General features: G+C 50.4%; 1 protein-coding gene across 2 annotated transcripts in view; it reads right to left on the reverse strand.

Moving 5' to 3' along the window:
• Aps (diphosphoinositol polyphosphate phosphohydrolase 1 Aps) overlaps positions 1–21,865 on the reverse strand; it is a 71,796-nt gene extending 49,931 nt beyond the window's left edge. Inside the window, exon 1 of one of the 2 annotated variants that reach the window (XM_089552089.1) lies at positions 21,585–21,865. In XM_089552089.1, the coding sequence (XP_089408215.1) occupies positions 21,585–21,677 (93 nt within the window). In that variant the 5' untranslated portion in view covers positions 21,678–21,865. The remainder of the gene's footprint in view (positions 1–21,584) is intronic. The other variant, XM_089552090.1, reaches the window with a different exon arrangement.
• Positions 21,866–22,120: the final 255 nt, after the last annotated feature.

The raw sequence follows: 22,120 nt of genomic DNA on the forward strand, positions 1-22,120 counted from the left end.
AGCGGCCTGTTGTTTTGCGTGCGCGCTGCGTCGAACGTGACACCGCGCTGTACGGGAACGGCGGCGCGCCGCGTGTACCGTACTGGCTCGGGCTTTAGCGGGCAGCCTTTAACGCATACTTCGGATGGCGGAGCAGAGAGTTGCCCGATACGCCGTAGCTTTCACTCTCGAACCAAGTTCGGCAGTAGTTGAACCACACATAATTTTGTAGCGTGAGCTACATTGGTCACAGTGTCGCCGCTTCGCGTGCTCCCTCCGTCGACCACACTGCGCATGCGCGAGTGACGTCACTGCGCACAGCTGGCGCGCGCTCGCCGCTGCTGCCGCCGGCGCAGAGCCACGTGACGTCACTGCTCAGGCTACGTATATCCTGGCGTAGCAGAGCTAAGCCACTGCCATCTTTTTTATATTCTTATTTGCTCCTTTGTTTCTTTGTAATCAGGCGGGTGAAGTTGCGGTGGTGGAAACATTCATTCCCGATATTACAGATGGCGGGGGCGGAGCCCCCTACATGGCACCTGGGAGCCCTTCCAGTGTAGGGAGGGCCCCCTTACAAAGCAATGGATAGCCCTTGGAGGCATAGAGTTTCTTACTACTACCTAGAGGGAAAGCTGGCGGCGCTGCACTTCAGCCAACATGGACGCTCAAAGCATCATGGGGCGGTGAGCTACTTGTTGCGGCACAGTCGTAGTTTTTCGGGAACACAGAGTGGCAGTACTAAGGCGTTTCATTCCGAAAACGTAGTTTGTGTGTGCGCAGACGACTTTCGCGCGAACGCAGTGTGCAAAAGCCATAGTAGTGACAACGCGACGACACACGACGCCAATAAAAGGTTTACTCTTCCGAAATGCCATTAAAAAACCTCTTAAAGTATCTAAACAACAACATTTTTTTTGAAAACATATTTACTTTTAAAAGTGCGCCTGTTAATTACGAAATATTAGTTTTTTTAGTGTTCATCACTTGGCCAATAGGAAAGCTAGTCATGTCTTATTTTAGGCAAACTTTGCACTTAAATGCTTTTCTGCTCGTTTGTTGCAATCATTAAACAAGATATTGAATGTTAGGACGTTTGTAGCTATCAAACAGCTTTATTTTTTTATTATTTTTTGGCCAAGAGTTACAGTTCCGCAACAAGTAGCTCACCGCCCCATGATGCTCTGAGCGCCCATGGTGGCTGAGGTGGTCACGTGGGGTCTCCATGCAAACTCCCATAGACGGCTTGCCAGCTTTCCCTCTAGGTAATAGTAAGAAACTCTATGCTTGGAGGGCTATCGTAGAGAGGGCGCTAGTAATGACCTTGCGCTGGTCCCGATCGGAAGTACTAGTGAGTAAACGCTCGCAGTAGTCTAGGGCCACCTCTGGTGCGGCAGGATGTGGGAATGAGGGACAAGCGAGTAGTATGTGTGTAGAAAGTCTCCAGGCTTGCCACAGAACTTGCAGGGGGAGGGAAATTGATCAGGAGGGCGGGCGTGGAGGAAGATGGGGTATGGGTTTGTACACGTTTGTAGCCTGCGCCAATGGGCGGCTTGTGTGATTGCGACAGTCGGGGCAGGGGGAGCGTATGTTTTCCTAATTTCGCGATAGTACGTAGGGATGTCTCGAAAGGACAGCAAGCCACTCCGCAGCATCCGAGGACGACCCTTCCTCCCCAGCCCGGAAAGTGAGACATCAGGCCAGGGAGCGAGCCCCCTCGTTGCCTGTAAGGTCCGCATGTGCGTGTGTCCAAATAAGGGTGACGGATTGTCGGGGCTGCCAAGAACGCAAAAGGCGGCGGGTGGCTGCGGCGCTCTGTGCTTTCTGGTGCGAAGAAACACCAGCCAATGGTAGCGTTCACTTAATTCGGGGGCGCAATGCACGAACAATTGCACACTACGGCACAGAAGGGGAGACAAGCGATGACGACGACAGTTTAAATGAATCGGCTGTACAGCCTTTGTCGAAAGTAACCAGGCGCCATGGTTTGCTTCTCAGTTGTATAACAGAGCCCTCACGGCTTCTCTAAAGATCAAAAAGTTCTTTAAAGGTGAAAACAGGGGTTCTCCTTACCATACAGAGACAGAGTTTGAGGGCTGGCATAATAGCTTTAAGACTGAGAAGAAAAACGTGCAGCCTGGTTACTTTTGACAAAGACTGTACGTTCTCTCCGGCTGCTGCGGAGCGTTTAACGCGGTCGGTCATGGCGTTCCGCTGCCGAGCACGGAGGTGCAGTGCACAATGCTTCCGCATGCATAGCACGCAAGGAGACTTTTACGTGCTCCTGGTAGTTTATCGGTTGTTCGTGGAGCCCCTAGCCCAGAGGACGTCCCAAGCAGCGTCCTGCGGAAGGAGTCCGCTCCAGCTGCAGAGAAGACACAACAAAGCTGCTTATAGGCGCGTCGACCCGGTACCCGCGGCCCACACACACGCGAGAGACGCGTGTAGGGGCAAAACAGGACGGCGGCCGAAGACGACCGAACAGCAAAACATGTCAGCGCACCGCTCCGGTTACCGACCGACTGCGAGGGAGGCGCGGCAGGTAGAGGCACGTCTGTGCGAACGCTGTGCGAACGCATGTACGAACGCACGTACGTACCTCTCCGTATCACGTGCGCAGAGAGAGGGGGAACGCGTGTCATTCGTCCTGGCACGGGGAGAGAGTGACGCCTCTCAGAGCGCGGGCGCACTGGTGTCTGCACTCGCGCACGGTTCTGGCGACGCGACTTGTGACATGTCGTCAACATGTCTCTGCAACACGTACTACATATACGTGTAGAGCCGTGGCCGGAATAATAATCAGCATGCTATGAGCTGATAATCTGTTTTGATTTCCTGAACTGCAATATCATGAACTCATTTTGTTGTAGTCGTTGTTTTGCTATCGTCTTTACGCTTGGTTACTCTGTAACTGCTCTCACACTACTGACCGTTGTAATATGATACGAATCTCCTCCCCTTAGCTTAAGTAATGCCCAAATCTAAAGGCGTAGAAGGGTGAATAAATGACGACGAATTCAGCAGTGTTTCATGCTCACGCCAGTAAGTGCCGGTAGTGCTTAGTAAGGCGTGGGTATGGGCTAGTTCGTTGACAATGAAAATTGGTTGAAAACTGGTTTTGAGGAAAGCAAGTAGCTCAGTAATTGTCTCACATGTCTCGGTGGACACCCGAACCGCGCCGCAAGGGAAGGGACAACGGAGGGAGTGAAAGAAGAAAGGAAAAAAGAGGTAAATCATGTTTGAAGCCAGTCTGTCTCCTTCACTCGTGCACCTCTTTTTGCGCGCTTTTACGTAAAGTATATCAAGCAGCTGGTGCGCTTGCGCAAACGCAGCAGACCTTCCCATTCCCTTTACGGAACGGAGTAAGTTGAGGATTAGAGCGCCGAAGCGTGCTCAGTTTTCTTATGGCAGTGTTTGCACATGCAAAAGGAGAATTCATTTTCGCATAGCATCCAGAGGAATCGTACTAATGACAAATAGATCGTCATCTTCGGCAGCCTAGCTCGTCAATTGACGCGACATCGCTTAGCGTATTTCGTGCAGCGTATTCTGAAACGCGTTTCCATCACAATTACATATAACGGCGGGCCACAGTGGGAGTCGAAAAAGAAAAGAAAAAGAAACGAAGCACAGAGTAACAGCGGCAGTTTCTCAATTTGCTGCCCCAGCAGCAATCTTGGGGATACGTGCGTAAATCGCCTTTTCCGTCGCACTGAAAGGAATCGAAAGACAGCCGACATGTGCGTCGTCACCCGCGTCCATGTAGGCGCGGTACGCCTCGACTATATCCCTGAGGGGTCGCATCCTATAGCCCGAGTCATTCACGCAGAAATCCCTTGTGGAGCATTGTTTTTCCAGGAAGTCTGTCGATTCCACCACCACTCCCACTATGGGGGCGTTCGGAAACCGGAGGTAACCACGCCAGAGAGTAAAGTGGAGGAAATATACGCATACTATATCGTCGCCCTTTCTTTTTTTCTTCTTCCGTTCCGTTCTATTTCACCTTTTTTTTTCTCCATTCCGCTAAGGAAGAGCTCGTCAGACAGGAATCCGGGTCAGCTGCTGCCGCATATGCTGCTGCTGCCTGCGCGTAGCTGCGTGCAGCTGCCTTTGAGGCAGCAGCAATCCAAGGCCGGATACGCTTTTTTACGGGCCGGCCCCACCAACCTGACTACATACAGCCACGATCGCTCCGCTGCACACTCGACTACGGTCCTTCACGGCGGGACCGCAGACCGCGGAGACTATTCTTTTGTCATTCCACACTGATTTTATACTTATTTCTGCCCCAAGGAACCGGAACCTGGAACAGCTGATCTCCAGTTATTCTTTTCCTTTTTCCAAGGAACCAAATATTCCAAGGCATTCTTGCGGTGGCTATTCTCCTTGCCTATTCTTCTGCAGGTATCCGAAAGTACAAAAACGCCCTGGCCGTACAAACTAGTGTCATTTCTGTCTTCCACCCCGATAACAAGGGGCTGCCTTTTCGTATAGGCTTTTTCATCCCTATAAAACGCACATAAAGACACTAAAAAATGCATTCCTCGCGTTCACAGTTAGAACGCTGCACTTTTTTTATTACTTTGACGTCAACGACCGCTGGACATCACCCATCCACTTGCAAAGCCCTCCATTTCTCAATGTCACATCTCTTTCCACTCAGGAACTAAACGATTGAAATAAAGCGCGCAAAAAAAAGAAACGGACGAATGAAGACAACAGGCACTCACGTTTATGTAAAATATGGTTTACCAACTAGCTCAGACCAGTGCCTTGCTTAACTAAATGAAGCAGTGCCACCGATATCTGGGATTTCTTCGAGTAAAGGCCTAACCTCCTTTGCGTAAAACGAGTTTGGGCTAGGCAATACGCACAGTAATTTCCACTCAAGGTCGCCATGACACTTTTCAGCGTTACATTGGATTGGAAAACATTTATTCCGTCAAAAATGCAGATGCAGGCGGTCCGCGCTAGATGGCCACCAAACCATGGCTGGCGGCGACCTGAGTGGCCCACTCGGTGGCCAAGGCTTGAATGCCCGGGTCCGTGCTGACCAGCACGGCCTCCCATAGCTCAACAGAAGGATTTCGTACTAGATCCTCCGGTGGAGGTTCCTCTTTACATTGCCATAGTATTGTGTGATCATACGTGGCTGTTTCGCCACAGAACCTGCACTCGGGGATGTAGTCATCCGGGTACATTGTCCTTTCTCACCCCCTATCTATTATCAGCGTTAGAGTTTTCGTTACTGAATCCACTGAATTCAGCGCAATCATTTTCATCAAGTACCTGGCATGACAAACGCCAATTCCATTTTATAAAAAAAAAAAAAAAAAGAGGCAGGACTGAAGACTACACGCACAGAACAGAAATCACTTGTTCGAGGTGCAATAGCCATCACGTAACCATCAGGCGACTTTCTTCGCAGAATCAACCGAGTTGGACTGCGCAAGCAAGGCCGTCTGCAAAGGTAGGGCCGCATGACGTCAGTAGTCGCTAAACCGAGCAACCGCTGGAAAAACACGCGCAAGGGAAAACAGATCAGGCGTCGGAAAACACACAACACGGTGTGCGGTTATCACGTGCTGGACAGATGATGACGGGAGTAGAAAAAATCCGCGAAGCCTTCTTCGAACGGAACGCCCGCTTCACATACCCGCCAGACAGATCGCTCCGACTGATCCATTGAAGCGGGGGGGGGGGGGGGGGGGGGGGGGGGAAGAAATAACAATGTACAGCCGCTGCCAGCCGTCACAAAAATCCGACGTTCATCGGGCGGGCCACGCCGGAAGCCTAATTATTTAATGGCGCCGCCCTCTCTTTCTTCGACTTCGTGTAGCGGTCGACAACACGAATGTCTCCCCCTTGTCGCAGACAGGTCATTACATCTGCACCGGCACCCCCCCCCCCCCCTCTCTCTCTCTCTCTCTCTCTCGATAACACCGAGACACGCCCCCTCGAGAGTGAAAGGACATCCTTTCCTTCCGTCCGCTGGTCGCGAAGCTGTAAAGAAGTCCGACTCTGCCAAAGGCGACGGCCCGGCCGATCGATTCAAGCAAATGACCCGTTGCAACTGTTTTCTCACTTTTTGAACACGTTGCCGACGCCTCTGGCGAAACGCGTCAAACCATTTGTGCAGCCTGACGTTTGTTTAGCGGGAACCAATCAGGAAAGAGCGATCTGGCCGAGCATGTGACATTTAACAGACGTACGTTACCACAGAGTGGTCCTTAGTGAAACTGCGTCGCAAAACACGCAGAAAGTAGAGAGAGAGTTTTAAACAAGGTGTAAGAGGCTAAGATCATGCGCTGCCAGTCGAAAACCGCATCTCGAGACGGAACCAAAGGGGCGGAGGGGACGAAGATTCAGCTAACTCAAAGAAGACATTAAAGGGCACTGAGGACAACCTCAAAAAATTGTTTGTCCTTCGTAGAAGCTAAAAACAGAGTGCACGCCTCTACGTGGCTACACTGATGTTTGTTGCTGAGAAAATCGGATTTAAATACGTACAGCATTTACTTTTTTTTCACGCCACCTGACTGAATCCCGTGACGTCAGAGCTAACTGGACTCCCTGATCGCCGGCAGAAATGAATACAGTCGAAGCTGGATTCACATAATCCAGAAAAAACAAGTCCATTGTATCCGAAGTACGCTTTATGCAAAAGAACTGAAAGTTAAGGCACAGGAATAAATGACCCTAGAGATAAATAATTGGTTTTGTTTATGGGGGTTGTTACGACCCATCTTGAGACCCGCGATGAAACGGTGGTGGATTCAACAGTAGCGGCAATTTCGACGGTTTGTTTGACCCCCAAGATGACCCCACGGCTCGGTGCCAACGACCTTCTAGAAGGACCGACGACCGGGGAAAAACGGGTGTCCCTCGTCTTAAAAAAAACCCGGAACGAATCAGAGGAAGCCTGCGCAGCTGCGGCTGTGACGTCATCATGCCACACCTGTGTTCGATGGACGCGAGCTGCCAACACAGTGCTACAGGGATGCGGACTACGCTTCCTCCTCGCCAGTTCCCACGTGTGGGCTCTCAACAGGTGTCTCGTTGGCTGTGACGTGTGGTGCCGATCTTTTGTGTCACGATGAATTGCCGCCTGGTGAAAGGGCGGAGCCTTGGGCTATTTAACCTGCGCCCAAAGTGAGCACGAACGCTCTGAACTTTGGGTAATAGGTTCATCCAGTGTGGCTCTGGACCTTGGGTAATAGGTTCATCCAGTGGCTCTGAGCCTTGGGTAATAGGCTCATCCAGACGCTCGACGCTATGAACTCTTAACTTTTGATTCCTTGCTCTTCTGTTGTAAATTTATGTAAATACGTGTCTTAGTTTCTTGCCATTAAATCTGCTTGTTTTCGAAATCCCCAATCGTCGAAGTTCAGACCGTTTCCTCATCCCGGACGAGCCCCCATGGTGATGCAACAACTGGCCACGCTACCTGTGCGCCACAACAGGGTTTAACGTCCCAAAGCGACTCACGCTATGAGGGACGCCGCACTGAAGTGGCTCCGGAAATTTCGACCACCTGGGGTTCTTAAATGAAGGCGGAATTTGCGACGCAATTTCACGAAACTTCGTTTCTTTACTCGAAAAGAAATATCTTATACCCGTGCCACAGGCGCACGAGAAATGGCAGTAACTGCCTAAAGTCTGTTTATGCCATTACACGTCCAGACGAAAGTCACGATGGCGATAACGACTGGAAGGCAGTCAGAAATTTTACCTGAATATAAACAGCCATAATGAGAACAATATCTCGATAATGTTGTTAAAAGGTAATGTAAAAATTATTTTGCGGAAAACGACGCTGGTTCTTGCTTGACAAGTCGCAAAGGTCGCCATAAATATCGCGTGTGAGCACTCAAGCCGAAAGTATACACTGTCAGGAGTGCCAGTAAAAACTGCGCCTTTCGCGTCAAAAATGCAGTACAGATGTCTCAGATGACCGAAAGTTACGGCCAAACCATTTCCTACTGGATAGGAAGTCTTTATACTTAAAGGGCAACTGAAACGGTTTTAGAATTGGATGAGTTTAAAGGTGCCCTGCGACGTAGACAAAGCATGGGGTCTTTATTCTTTGTATGCAGAGTAAGGGACATTGTGAGTCCCGAACGCGCAATGAGATCACCGAAATCATAATATTTGATATTTTAATCTTCGCTAGAAATGCTTGGTTCGAGCCGATGGTGTCGCAACGCGGCGGCCATTTGCGGCAGCGGAAATGAGGTGGCATCCAGATAGGGCGCTGCCTTTCTCATTGGTTGGGTGTCCAGTTTGCATATTGTTCCTTTATACTTGCGAAATGAATCTGTTGTGTCCCCTTATTGCTTTTGTGTGTCAACACAGCGACCGGACACGACAGAATCCAAAATATGTCTCTGAGCACTGAAGGTTTTTTCGCATGCCACAAAAACTGGAAAGAAGCAGGGAAAGCGAACGAAAACTAACAAGAATACAGCTAGGGGCAACACTTTCCATTCCGCTTCAAACCTTGGAGGCGGCCAGCGCTGTTCAAAAAACGTTGGCTCGAAACAGAAAGCGCGCGCGTCGAGACCGGCCGTGACCATACCAAGACGGCAGCGAAAAAAAAAGCCAGTCGACAAACCTTGCCCAGAATTGGGAAGAGAAAGGCCGGACAGGAGACGGGAGTCGAGTTTGGGGGGGAGGGGGGCTACTGCCCACAGCCTTCCAGTCCAACTAAAAAAGAAACTTCGGGGAGCTTCCTTTGTGGTTAGTCACCCCTGCCCTGACTACGGCGTCGCGTACACGGGGGGAAGACGCCGTCAAAATGCGCGGCTGTATACAGCCCCAACAAAGCAACAACTGCATGCACGCTTCCGCTGCGTGTGCGCTAGGCGCGGTTCTGATTCGTAGCGCCCAATCTCGGTACTTGGTGAGTGAAATGGGCGAGTGAAGTGAGTTTTCGTCTGAGCTTTTCATTTCGAATTTTCAGAGTGGAATAACTTTCGTTTGCATGCTCCGATTTCAATAATTCTTTTTGCTCTGGTCTCTGGAAAGCATGACGAATCTATTTAATGATATCAACTGGTACTGAGAAAATCATCGCGGTGCCCCTTTAAGGTTGCCGAATATTGAAAATGTACAGGTAAAGCCTGCGAAATCGTTTTGCTCTAGGATTTGAAATGGTGGCGTGATCGCCGAATAAAGTCGTCGTCGGCGTTCAGGCTTCTCTGAAGTGCACAGCGATGGGCAGAGGCCCCGATAATGACGTCACGTATGACGGCACTAAGTTTCCAGCGAAGAAACGGTTTCCATGGAAGAAAACCGACGCCATCGAAGGTGAAGCTCACGATGCATTGTTTGGCGCCATCTGACGACGCACAGCAGCATGCAGGCGTAAGCAGCGCACATCTGAAATTTCGGCAACAATGACGTCACTGCCGAGTTTCCTCGCACTCCACCATCGTAGTGAGGAGAAGCCTAAACGTCGTCGTGGTTTAAATCGAAGATTATGTCACCATTTTAAATGCTAGTTCAAAAACACTTTGCATGCTTTATCTAGAAGCTTGATAGGTTCTAATTCTTGAATAACCTCGAATTCTCAGAAAACCGTTTCAGCTTCCCTTTAAGGAGTTGCATGCTTTTCTGCGTGTGGAATGGACACGAGAGTACGCATTGCTCGGGCGAATGAGTTGTGGGGAACTGAGTAGGTCGAGAGTGGCAGTAAAGTTAATGCCACTAAATTCATGCGCATGCCACCACGCGAATGGCATTAAAACTAAGGCAGTACGTACTTAATGGCATTAAATTTGTCCGTGTGGCACGGGTATTAGTGTTTAAACGAACCCGGAGGAACATTTCGCCGCATTTCTATAGCTGCAGGCAGTAAGCAGAAGAGCTGTCCTGCTGTTCCAGGATCTCTCGATTGTCTCGATGTGCATGCGAGATGTCTAACGAAAAGCAAACATCCTGCGACAACATTCCATGAAAGTAAATTTATCGCGTAGAAAAACCTCAGTAATGCTCGGTCTGCGACACGCAACCGGCAGATGGCAATGCAGTCTTCTCTTTAGTTTTTTTTTTTCGCTTTTCATCCTAAGTTCATTCTAAACGGCCTGCAGTTTTCGTCAGTTTTCTTGGAAGTCGGCGGTACGTGCAAGCCGCAATTGCTCCTGACAACCTTCTAGGAATGACGATTGGGAATGAGCGTTTATTGTTAGGTTGTGGGAGATGGCAAGTGATCACTTCGATAGATCATCATCCACCAGCCACGATCGGCTAATGCGCAGGTCGCCAGAGCCGAGAGTGACACGGTGAGGAAACACTCCGTCTCCATACTACGGTAGGTGGCGGCCTCAAGCGCTTCGACGACGGAATTCACAAAACTGGTACGTGGTCTTGATTACTGTGGCTGCCAAGACCGACAGAAAAGGCGGCGTAACTGTGAATGTTGTAGACCAAATTTTACCACAAATTTAGCCCACTACAAGCGATGGTCTGTTGTAACCGGGTCCGTTAAAACCGAAGCATGTATTTAAAACGCGTGATATAACCAAACAAAATCAGTCATAATGTCCGTAATATCCGTCTTACCGTTTTATCCGGATCCATTTTTAAGAGCTGGACTGTAGTTGTGTAGTCTACCCTCACAGATACGAGCGCAAAAAACTACCTCTACGTCAGCGCAGCTTGCTTGTGAAAATAGGCGGCGGTGGCGACACCTGTACCTCATCTTCCGCTATTTTTTCTTGCTTTTCAAACCTACAAAAGCTTAGTTTCCAGTAGCGGTGAAACCAAATGAAACGGACGGTGTAACCTATAGATATATACCGGTGACATGCGCCCACTGTGCATGGTGACAGCTCGCTCTTCGTTCCAATTTCGTCGCACACAATCGCATAAGTGGAGAAACGCATTCGACGCTTCTATTATTCCCTAGGGCTCAGCCTGTGCACGCTGCGTAGCCAGGTACGCAACAAGCGCCGATCGAAATCGATTCAGCTCACCTATAGCTTCGGCGACGCAATTCAACACGAATGTTTTTTCTGCGCCTAGGCGCTGAAGTAAGTCTGCAAAACTGGGTTACTAGGCGTGCGCTACTCCTTGCACGACCGCACAGCTCTTAGATATGCTACCAGTTGGGAAACTCCAAAAACCGACTCGCCCCCACTGACCACTTTTTGAGGGCGCTTCAAACGGTGGCGCCATCTGGAAGCGGGCAATAAGCAATTTATCGCCAATATCCCCTGAATACAGCTTCTTCATTTTTTTTTTTTGCTCGTTTTACGTCTTAATTTCTCGGACTGTTATTTTATGAGTTTTCGCTGCTGTGTCTGTTTCAGTGATTTTGTCGCCAGCAGGGTGTGCACTCATCAACAATCCTGAAAATTATAACTTGAGCGCAGTTTACGTTATTGGCCACGGGCGGGCGCGACAATCCGTAAACCCCTCAATTTCGGCCCAATCAGGCCGCTCTATAAAAAGTTGCGCAACTGGTAACATCAAAGAGATCTGGCTCGCCCGTTATGCCTGCAAATACACTTGCCGTCACAAGTTTCAGGAACAGTACTTAACAGGAAAATTTAGTCCATCCGCAGCGCACTGACACTAACTTGCACAATGATAATTAGGCTGCACGTATCTATTCCTAGCTGCGTGTGAAGACTGCGATGAAATGAAGTTGCTTCATCAAAGCTGCGGTCTGTGAACTTCTGACAGCTTTTGTGTACAACATCGAAGCTTCTTTCGCCAGCTCCCCGAACTATATAATACACAGGGCTTCGCCGTTCCGCTCTCAGCTGTCGTGCTCGCCGCCGCCTTCGTAACGCTGCGACGAGCAGACCGCGTCGTCACGCCGCCGTTGACCCCGTAATAAATAACCCCACGCTGACAGACGTCCCCCTACGCGCCACCCCTTCGCCATAGCGACAAGCGGCCCTCCGATCATCGAACAATGCAGCAACAACAACAGAAGCGGCAACGCTCCACCGTCCTGGGGTCGTAAATACGCCAGCGAAGGGCCCGGACGTGCACAGTGACAGCGCGACGACGCTTGCGTCAATATAATAGGCGAAGAGCAACGGCGCGCGATGAAAAAGAGGGGGGGGGGGGGGAGGAGAAAGGGGCGAGGGAGAAATGCAGAGCAACCAGCGCAACCGCTCCCCATCACCACATCGCGCGACCTCGCAACGCTCCAAGGTGAAGGGCACGGCTCCCGGGAGCGGACGGAGTCAAGGATCGCCACCGGCTGAACGCCAACAACACCAGGGCGCTTTTAAACCAAGCCACCACACTTTCTCCCCACGCAAAATAGAGAAAGACGGTGGGGGGGTGAAAGAGGGAAGCAAGTGAGGATTCGCGTGGGCGAACGCGTGGACAGAAGACAATTGCGACGGCGAACGACAACAAGCGAGCAAGCACTAGGCAGCACGGAGGGCTCCTAGTTTTGAAGGGTGCGACGACCTCGATACGCCGAGGCGAACGCTCCCCTACCGCGCTTGACGACGCAGTTTTCTTAGGTAGCTCTCTATCTCTCTCGCCTCTCCTGCCTATATAGGTACCGTAAGGGCTCATTCACACTTGCGAGTCGCAAAGGGCGTGCGACTCGCAGTCGCTTGCGACCAAGCAGCAGCTCGACAACACCGTTGTTCACACTTGCAAGCGCGACAGCGCGGGTCGCCTTCTCGTTAGATTCTCGTTTGAAGCGAAAACTCTCGGGAATGACGTTGTTCGCGCGCTTTCGAGAGTTTCGCCTGTTTTGGCCGCGCCTCCTGTACTCGCGCTCGATAGTCTAAACTGCTATTCGCAATGTAATACAACTACCCGAGCGAAGATTAGGTTGTCGTGACGGTTTTGATGTGCACCGAGGTCGTACAAGCGTCACGATGACAGAGGCGCGCTTCTCTGTAGGGCCGGCCTACCAGCCTGCAGTACGCCGGCCGCCGCGGCGTCACAAAAATGCGCAAATATTGCTTGTTCGCGTTCATACCAAGCCCTTGGGTACAGGAATGTAAAAAATGAATCATTTTTGAAGATCGCTGGCCAGTACCGAGTTGCTGGTAGAAGGGATAACAGCGACAAAAGCAAATTTCTTCCCAGAGCCGCTTTGCTGCTGCTGCTCCATGCGGCTCGACTGTTGTCTGCTAGCTCCGCTGCTGAAGGCGTCGCGGAAGTCGAGCATGTCTTGATATTATTATGATACAAGGTCCACAATAAAGTGGTGACGAAAGCAGCATCTTAATTACTAGCGCTGGCCAGGATCCGAAGCGCCCTCAGTTGCGACATCGATATGAAACCGGCTAGGCTTAGCGACGACTACGGCAGCCCGCTGGGAGCAGCGCAGGTCGTCGCCCGGCGCGCCCGCGAGCGGTGTCGTTGCCGGAAGCTTGGCTCGCTCGCTGATTGGTTCAGAGGTTTGCGACTCGCAGTCGCGAGGCTGAAAAATCGAGCACCGAGCGACTGGCCCGCGACTGTCGCTTTTCGACCAGGGCGACCGTTTGCGACTGTCGCTTTTCGACCAAAACAGTCGCGCGACCTCTGCGACTCGCAAGTGTGAACGGGCCTTAACTCTGCGCTGACTCAGCGCGCTTTATGGCGCTTTTACGGCTGTCCATCGTCGCCGACTCCGCGGGTTCGATAACACACGGCGTTCGCGACAGCCGTATTTCAATATCAATGGCAAGGGGATGGGATGGCGGTGGAATCCAAACCCACAAACACCCATGAGGAGCTACTCGGCGTCCACGTTGTTTTTAATGCGCCGACAATCTATTCGAGCGCTGTGGCGACCAACCAGCCCGAAGTTTTTCGACTTTCTTTTCAGAAGATAAGAGGTTGGTAGCAACCAATCCGGACCTTCCGTGCAGACGCCCATCGCAGCGTAGTGTGCTTTCAGAACCACGGCAGAGCTGGATTTAAAGGGGGGGGTGTGGGTGGGCGGGGAGTCGACCCCCCCCCCCCCCTCCACTTCTCAAGCGGGAAACATTACATAGCAAAACAATGCTGTATGAACGCCATTTTATCGGCGAGAAATGCAGTCCGAGAAATGCAGGATTCAATGGGGCGCCCCATCTGCCCCCTTCGAGAGTGCCCGTTAATGTGCCCATAAGCTTTAGGAACTGAAAAGCATGCGATGACCTCAGCTACTACCACACTGCTAATAATGATACCACGAATACAGAACTGCCACCATTACTAGCTATACCCCTCCTACAGCAGCATCGAGGACGCTTCCAACACTCGGGACGACTCCGCCAAGATACAGGAAACCGGAAAGATTCAATCGCATTCGAGTAAGCTTTACTTTTAGGCTGAATTACTAAGTCATAGCCCTCCGGACAACACACAGTTCAGAAAGTGTGGACATTGGAAAGTGCAGTTAGCAGAAGAGCTGACAGTTACCGCCACACGGCGCATGGCAGGCATCCAGTCGGTTAAAAAAAAAAAAAAAAACTGCGGGGCTGAACGTCCTAAAGCGACACATGGGCTACGAGGGACGCCGTAGAGGAGGGCACCGGATTAATTTAGACCATCTGGGGTTCTTCACCGTCCGTCTTTTATGACGAGGGCAGCAAGCAAAAAAAAATAAAAGAAGCAGTGTTTAAAAACCTGGCTTTCACGGAAACGGAAAAAAGTCGGCAGAGCCACAAGACTGCTTACGCGAGAGAATGCGAAAGCATTAAAGCTCTGAGTCATGCCACGTTGCAGAATGACTTTCATAACTATGACTACGAGACATGACTATGCATACTTCGTACAGACTCTCGAGAGTCTCGAGGTGCAGATCTGCACCTTACATTAAGCCTCACGCAATACCGGTGGTGTAACACGCGCGTACGACACCACTCGGAACGCTGCACGACGAACGATTGCTGCATAGCTTTGATAAGGAAGTCTGGGAAAGCATACAACTGACGGGGCATACGTCCTCGGTTCGAATCCCTGTCGCAAGATGGCCTCCATATTGACTAGCTCATGCAAGCCACAAATCGTTTGACACTGCCTGAAACGCTGTACGACAAACAGTTGAGTCACAATTTTGGTACGAATGCCGGGAAAACTGATGCCACATGGAGGTCAGCCAATGGTGAGCGTGTGTGTTGTCTGAAGCGATGTCACAATGGAGAGAGGGGTACGTCTATCCCAGACCATAGAGTGAAGGGATTATCCGCTTTCATCTACCACTCCTTGCTTTGTCACACTAGCAGGGTCACGAGAATCAGGCGACGACATTGGCGTCGGAAAACTGGCGTCGGAAATTCTCCGTCCATTGACGGGGAAAAGCCGTTGCGTTAAGTTGTATAATGCCTTCGCATTACAGGATATTCATGCGTGCAAACAGAACGGATCCAAGGATCGGTTGACAAAAACACTACAGTTCACTATTCGCCACCATCAGCCTGGCCACTCCCACTGCAGGGCAAAGACCTCTCCCTTGTCTCTCCAATTAACCCTGTCCTTTGCCAGTTGTAGCCACCGTATCCCCGCTAACTTCTTAATCTCACCCGCCAACCTATTCTACTATAATCTACTATTCACTATTCTACTATATTCACTATTCTACTATATTCTACGCTTCGCAAGAACAGTCCGACATCGAAAACGTACCACATGTGCTCGCTGAATAATGAATATCTTTTGCTGTTGTTGTTGTTGTTGCTGTTGTTCTTGCCACAAGGAGATGAGGCAGCTGCAGTACGGAGTTCTACGCGCTACCTTCGGATTAAAAGACGTTATCCGAACATCAGTTGCCCCCGGTTACAACTAACAAGAGCTTCATTTATTTTGTTTTCTTCTTTTTTCTTTCAAGACGGATGGCTTCTGCCACAAAAGTAAATATGAGCTGTGGTGCGATGCAGTTGTTACAAACAGTCGACAAAACCCGGCTGCTTGACGGAACGCAACAAAGACAATAAAAAGAAAAAAAAAAAAACTAATAATTAATGCGCTAGACCTCATTGTCACACTGTATCAAAGTCGTCAGAATAAAGCACTGCGCACGGCACGCAGACGGAGCTTGCACGCTTAGGGGCACTGACGCAAAGGCTCGACCGAGGAACGCAGATAATTCCGCGACTGCCCGTAAATGTCATTACCCGCGGTTTACCTTTGACAGAAACCGCCAAGTCTCAACTGAGTTAAATTCACTTTTCCTCGCGACCACGGCATATGCAATACCGAGAAAATTATGAATGAGTTCCCCATCCGAATCTGCGTCAGTCGTCTGTTCAAGCGCCTACACCAATGACAGTCATCTTTGGCTCGAAGACCATACCCCAAACTTAGGTCAAAGCAATCAACATTGTATCAATGACTCAGGTCAAAGAAAAAAATTCGAGGGGACACAGAAGCTCCGCCTTAAAGGGGCTGCGAAACACTGCCTGGGGGAATACCGGCTATACTTCAGGTGGGTTCTTTATGTCACACAGATGCTGTCTTAAAAAGAATTACAGGAATCGACGCACAGGAACGGGAGCTATTCAGTGAAGAAATTTCAAAATACAAGCAAACAAAACGCTGCCCTCAACTCGATTTTGGCGGGGCTACCCACTCCTATTTCGCTCTCCCAATGACGGCACCTGGCGCAACCAATCAAAACAGCCAGCCAGAGCACGTCGCGGAAGTTTGTACTCCATGGTTGCCTGCTCTCTAACAGACTGGCAGCGTTGTTTCCATGCCAGAGCGCCCCTGGTGGTGTATTTTTATTTTACTTGCCTTGCAGGGCTTTTATCTAAGACAAACAAATTGTCTTTGTCGACCTAATATAAAACGCAGAAAGGTGACAAAATGTGTCTCTATTTATTCACACAATTTGCAGTATATTTACTGTTTGTCCGGTCATCAAGCTCGCGCCAGGTTATGTCATATCCGCTGCTAAAGACCCGCCACTGTGTGGCGACACCATCAGAGCCATGAAGTTGTTTTTGGGAGGACATTAAAATATTAAAAAACGGAATGTACGCGGTATTACCGACGCTATTAGCACCATTATAACACACTGTATGCAATCAACAGGCAAAACAGTTAACTAAGATTGTGTTTCTGGGCCCCTTTAAGGTGCTCAGACGATAGAGTAATGGGTCAATTCCCACATATGCAGATGCATTCTCTACTTTACATTCATAGGCCCCTGGGGAGTCCTCATACCCCTCCTGTCGCAGTGGTGCAGCGGTTAGGCGACGCGCCACTGCCCGGCGATGGCAGGTGCTGCCAGCGGTCGCGATCCCGTGACCTAGGTGGCCCATCTGCCTCCTAGATTGCTCTCCGGGGACCACCTGCCAGAGCCGCGGTCGTGATTTTTCGCTCAGAACGCCGACGTTGGATTTTCTGGGAAATTGGGCCTTTAACGCTATTCGCGTTTAAAAACAAATAAAAGAAGACTAGGCCCAGAACTAACCAGAATCAGCAAAACTAAAACAGGGGCCAGTTGGTTCCGCACGATGGTATACTGCGCCTTACTACACAACACTACAAACGGCGAGAAAAAAAAAACGAAATAGAAAAGTACCGTCTTTGCCAGAAATAACCGGGCACAGGTGGTTTGTTTCTTATACCCGTGCCACACGCACACAAGAAATGGCAGTAAATGCTTAAGGCCTTAAGTTTGTTAATGCCATTATTTTCGGAGTTGGTGCTACACGTCCACTTTTAATGCCATTATCGAAAGTGACGATGACGATAACGCTTGCAAGGTAGTCAAAAGTTTCATCTTAATATAAACATTCCTAATGAGCAGAATATATCGGGAATGATGTTCAAATGTAATGTAAAAACGATTTTCCAGAAAATACGGCTGTTCCTGCTTTACAAGTCGAAAAAGTAGCCATAAACTCGCATGTCAGCACATAAGTCGAGAGTACCAGTCAATAAGGCTGGTTAAAATGGCGCTCTTCGCATCGAAAATGCGGTTTAGGTGCCTCATCTGGCTGAAAGTTAAGAATTAACCATTTTATAGTGGGCTAGGCAGTTGTAACTGACAAAGCTGCATGCTTTTCTGCGTGTGGAATGGGAACGAGAGTACACATTGCACGGGCGAATGAGTTGTGGCGAACTCAGTAGGTCGCGAATGGCAGTAAGGCTAATGCCATCAAGTTTATGCGTGTGGCACCGCACGAATGACATTAAAACTTAAGGCAGTAAGCACTTAATGGCATTAAATCTGTCCGTGTGGCACGGGTATTAGCCGCGTAGCGAAGCACTTACGGCAGCCCTTCAGCTCTGAATCTGTGCAAAGTAAGGTGAACCCTTGTCCTGACGTTTTCACGCCTTTCGGTCTTTAGGGATGCCGTAACGGCTCCATTATACGACTCAGAAGCTTTGAGGAACAAAAACCTGTTGCTCGGTTTCTTTCAGCAAAGGGGGTACACCCAGGAGCGAACTGTTTAGTACACATAAACATTTGCTTTCTATACAAATTCTAGCACATGATGTGTTCAGTTTGAAGACACACGTGAGGTCCCACCACTATACGCCATTGATTATCCCCGCCGCGGTGACTCAGTGGTTACAGCGCTCGGCTGCTGGCCCGAAAGAGGCGGGTTCGATCCCGGCCGCGGCGACCGAATTTCAATGAAGGCTAAATTCTAGAGGCCCGTGTACTGTGTGATGTCAGTGCACGTTAAAGAAAACCCCAGGTGGTCGAAATTTCCGGAGCCCTCCACTACGGCGTCCCTCATAGCCTGAGTCGCTTTGGGACGTTAAACCCCAATAAACCAAACCAAACCATCATTGATTATTTCTATCTGCGTTCCAGAATCATTACCACTACGGCGCTAGTAATACTAGCATATAAACTGTCACAGAGAGAAATTCCATAGAACTAGGCTTCCATCACAGCCGCCCCTCTAGACAAGACACCGCCCACGCAATTTCCGGATCTCATTATCTCACTAAACTCAACAGTCAGCAACTCCAACTTAGAAAGAAGTGGCGTTATCACAGAGACGCTGAGCATGACACTGCCAAAAGCATATTTTCTTTTGTGTGTGTGTGCGCGTGGATAAGATATATATCTGCCTCAATCAGCACCACCGTGCGTCAAACGGTTGCTGGACGCTTCCAAATAGACGCCTCACATCGCACGAATTATTCGAGGCTTATCGGACGTCGTTTCGCTGAGCCGGAAAAATAACTCCAGAAACAAAGCACACGCACGGCCATCAATTCTGCCCTGCGCCACGCTTCGCCAACGCGTTCTGTCATGCCAGCGACTCATGAAGATGGACGGCGGTTGGGTCAGCCGTGAGCTATTAAAAGAGCCGCGTGTCACCTTCAAGCTTTACAAATAGTTCTCCGCGTAAGAGGAGATAAGGTCCGGGTAACGGACAGTCTCAGCTCTGACACCAACGATCTCGCGCTCTAGACGCTAACCAGACACACCCGGTGCAGACCTCAGGTCACTCCGAGTTGCAACACTGCCCGCAGGCCCAGATGTTCGAAAATTAGGCTCGTCGATGGGTCGAAATAACGTAAACCCTCAATTCATCGCGCCATCTACCGGCGACTAAAGTTTCAAAATCCACTCCTCAAAAAGTTCTGCGGTCACAGCTGGAACTGACTCCGAAGTTTATAGATGGCGCGTTGACCTGCCAGCGTCTCCAAAATGGGTACCGCCTGGATATAGACTCCCGAGTTTCGTAACTAGTATTACTAATGAGCTTTGGAACCCACAGCATTTGTTACGTCACGTAATTGAAGCCGTCGCTTCGGGGTCTGCGGAATATGCCTCGTATGTCACGCGTTAAGAGAGTAACAGAAAAAAAAAAAAGGAGACGATTACAAGCAGTCTCCATCCACATGTCAGCTCGGTGCCTGGAAGTCAAGGCGTCAAAAGAGAAAGACGACGAGGAAGCCAAACCGACGCAGGCGAGCCGAGCAAATAAGATTACGAGAGATTAGCAGCGCAGCGGCGACTCTAGACTGGGAAATTTTCGCCGGTGCCAACTTTGTGTCCACATGCAAGAGAACCGACGACGTCGCGAGCAGAGCGCGCGCTAAACGGGTCTAAGCGGATCGCGTGCTTTATTTTCTTTTCTTTTCCTAGTTTTTTTCTTTCCTTCTTTCGTGACATCCGTCCCTGACACCATCCTCTGAGTCTTATGCCCTCCCTCTCCTACATCCTCCTCAAAAGTGAGCCCGAGCTAGTAGGGGCGCCGATTCCCAAAATAAAGTCTCAATGCGTCTAACGTTCAGTTTAAGCACGCGTCCCTAATAGACATCAGCACGTGTTGCCCGCTGCTTATCAGGTGCAGTCGAACATTTAGGCTGCAAGAAAGCAAAACAAAAACACGAAAGCGATACAACCTAGCAGGCAAGCGCACGCCTGTTTCTGGTGGGAAAAGACGGCTAAGTTTCCGGTGTGTGTGTGTGTGTGTGTCATCGTACAGCCTGTTCTTTCCAGATCAAACCGGACCGGCGGAGTGGTTCGTCGGAGAAGCTACCGCGGAAGCCGCCACTACAGGCGGCTACTTACACATACACAGACAAAATAAAAGCGAAATGACGGGGGAGGAAAGGAGGGGGGAGACACAACAACACTTATCACGCGAAACGCACGGCTCCTTGGCGTGTTCAAGAAAAAAAAGAACGCCGGATCAAAGTACGCACCGCAGAGCCAAGACGCTCGCTAACCCCCTCTTTCGCAAGCACAACACGAGAAGCGCACGTGCTAAGACAGATTAATCAAAGTCGGATGAGGAAGGGAGTTGAAAAGAAGCCGACGCGGGAGATCCGGAGCATGCATGCTGCACGGCTGGAAGGGCGATCGCAGTTCTCGGCTTTGCTTTGCCGCCGGTTTTTTTGTTTCTGTTTCTGCATCGTTTCGCCGGGTTGCTCCCCGAGCGGCTGCTGTAAAGTCGTGAAGCGATCAAAAGGGGAGGAGTGACCGAGGACGTCACAATCTCTGTATATTCATCTTTTTTTTCTTTTCGGAACGCATACGCCAAACATCGCATGAACGCAAATCTGTTCTGTAAAGAACACGGCGAGACTGCTGTCGCGCCGCTGCCGCGAACCACGTTTTAACCGTAGTTGTTTTGTTGACGTTGGAGCCATTGGAACTTTAAACGAGAGACGGTACGTTTCACAGGTCGATTCGAAAGAACGAAGTTCCGCGGGAAAAGTGGATCGCGGATACACTTTCATCGCGAACACACTGCGAAGCAAAATACGAATGAGTTGACATGCTCGGTTGAGTATTGAACCGCCGGGGCAAGGTCGTCACCACGATCGCTCAGAAACGGAGAGAAAAAAAGAAGAAATCGAGAAAAAACGGCACAGACTGCTGCCGCCACGCTAGACGAACGGAATTTCGAAGATGTCCGACGAACTTTGCGCGAATCCCCGACCTCGTCTCCATCTTACTGCAATTTTCTTCGCTCTTTTTTTTTTCTCCGAGTTCTCCTTCGTTCGGAGCGGCTGTCTCGAAACGGGAGCCTCCTCTGGAGGCGCCTGAACAGAGCGGCGATTCGGGTTGCCGCTGCTGCTGCTGCGCATTTCGTGCCGGCCAACAAGCGTGACAGGTGCCGAGCGAAGGTCGCAAACCGCCGGCGCAAAGCACGTGAGTTTGCGTCGCGGCGCCGGCAAGGGTCGGGAGAAGATGCAAAAGGCGGACCGGCGGAGTCGTCGGGCCGACCACTCACCTCGCTCTCATCCTTGCGTACGCAGAGGCAGGCCGCCCGTCGCCGAAAGCCGTCCCCGTCATACGTGCGAGTGGAGTTGGGCTTCTCTTTCATGCTTCGCCAAGGAAACGAGCGCGCACTCGGGAGAATGCAGCGGGGGCAAGAGCTACGATTTCATCGCTGTCCGGTCTCGACGTAGCAGCACGCAACCTTCCCGAGTGCTCTCGCTTCGATTCGCCTCACGGCCATTTTGAGACTCGGGTCGGCTTCGAATTGGCGGCCCGTTTTGCTCCCACTGCCGCGCCGTGCATTTTCGTCTCGTGACGTCACGACCGGCCCGCCCGCCCACAGATAGCGCCTCGCTCAGTTTGGGTCCCGCCCAGCCGACGACGTGAGCTAAATGCACCGGGCCGGCGAACCGAACGCGCCGATAACGTCCCTCGCGTTTTTACGCAGGAAGATGCCGTAGTTTCACTTTTCCATTTCATTCATTCTACTCGTGAAAAAAATAGAGACTTTTAAAATATTACGCTACTAAAGTTGGGTGTTTTCTTTCG

Source organism: Amblyomma mixtum, chromosome 7 (genome assembly GCF_055824585.1).
Source record: "Amblyomma mixtum isolate Tamu chromosome 7, ASM5582458v1, whole genome shotgun sequence".
Classification (NCBI taxonomy): Eukaryota; Metazoa; Arthropoda; class Arachnida; order Ixodida; family Ixodidae; genus Amblyomma; species Amblyomma mixtum.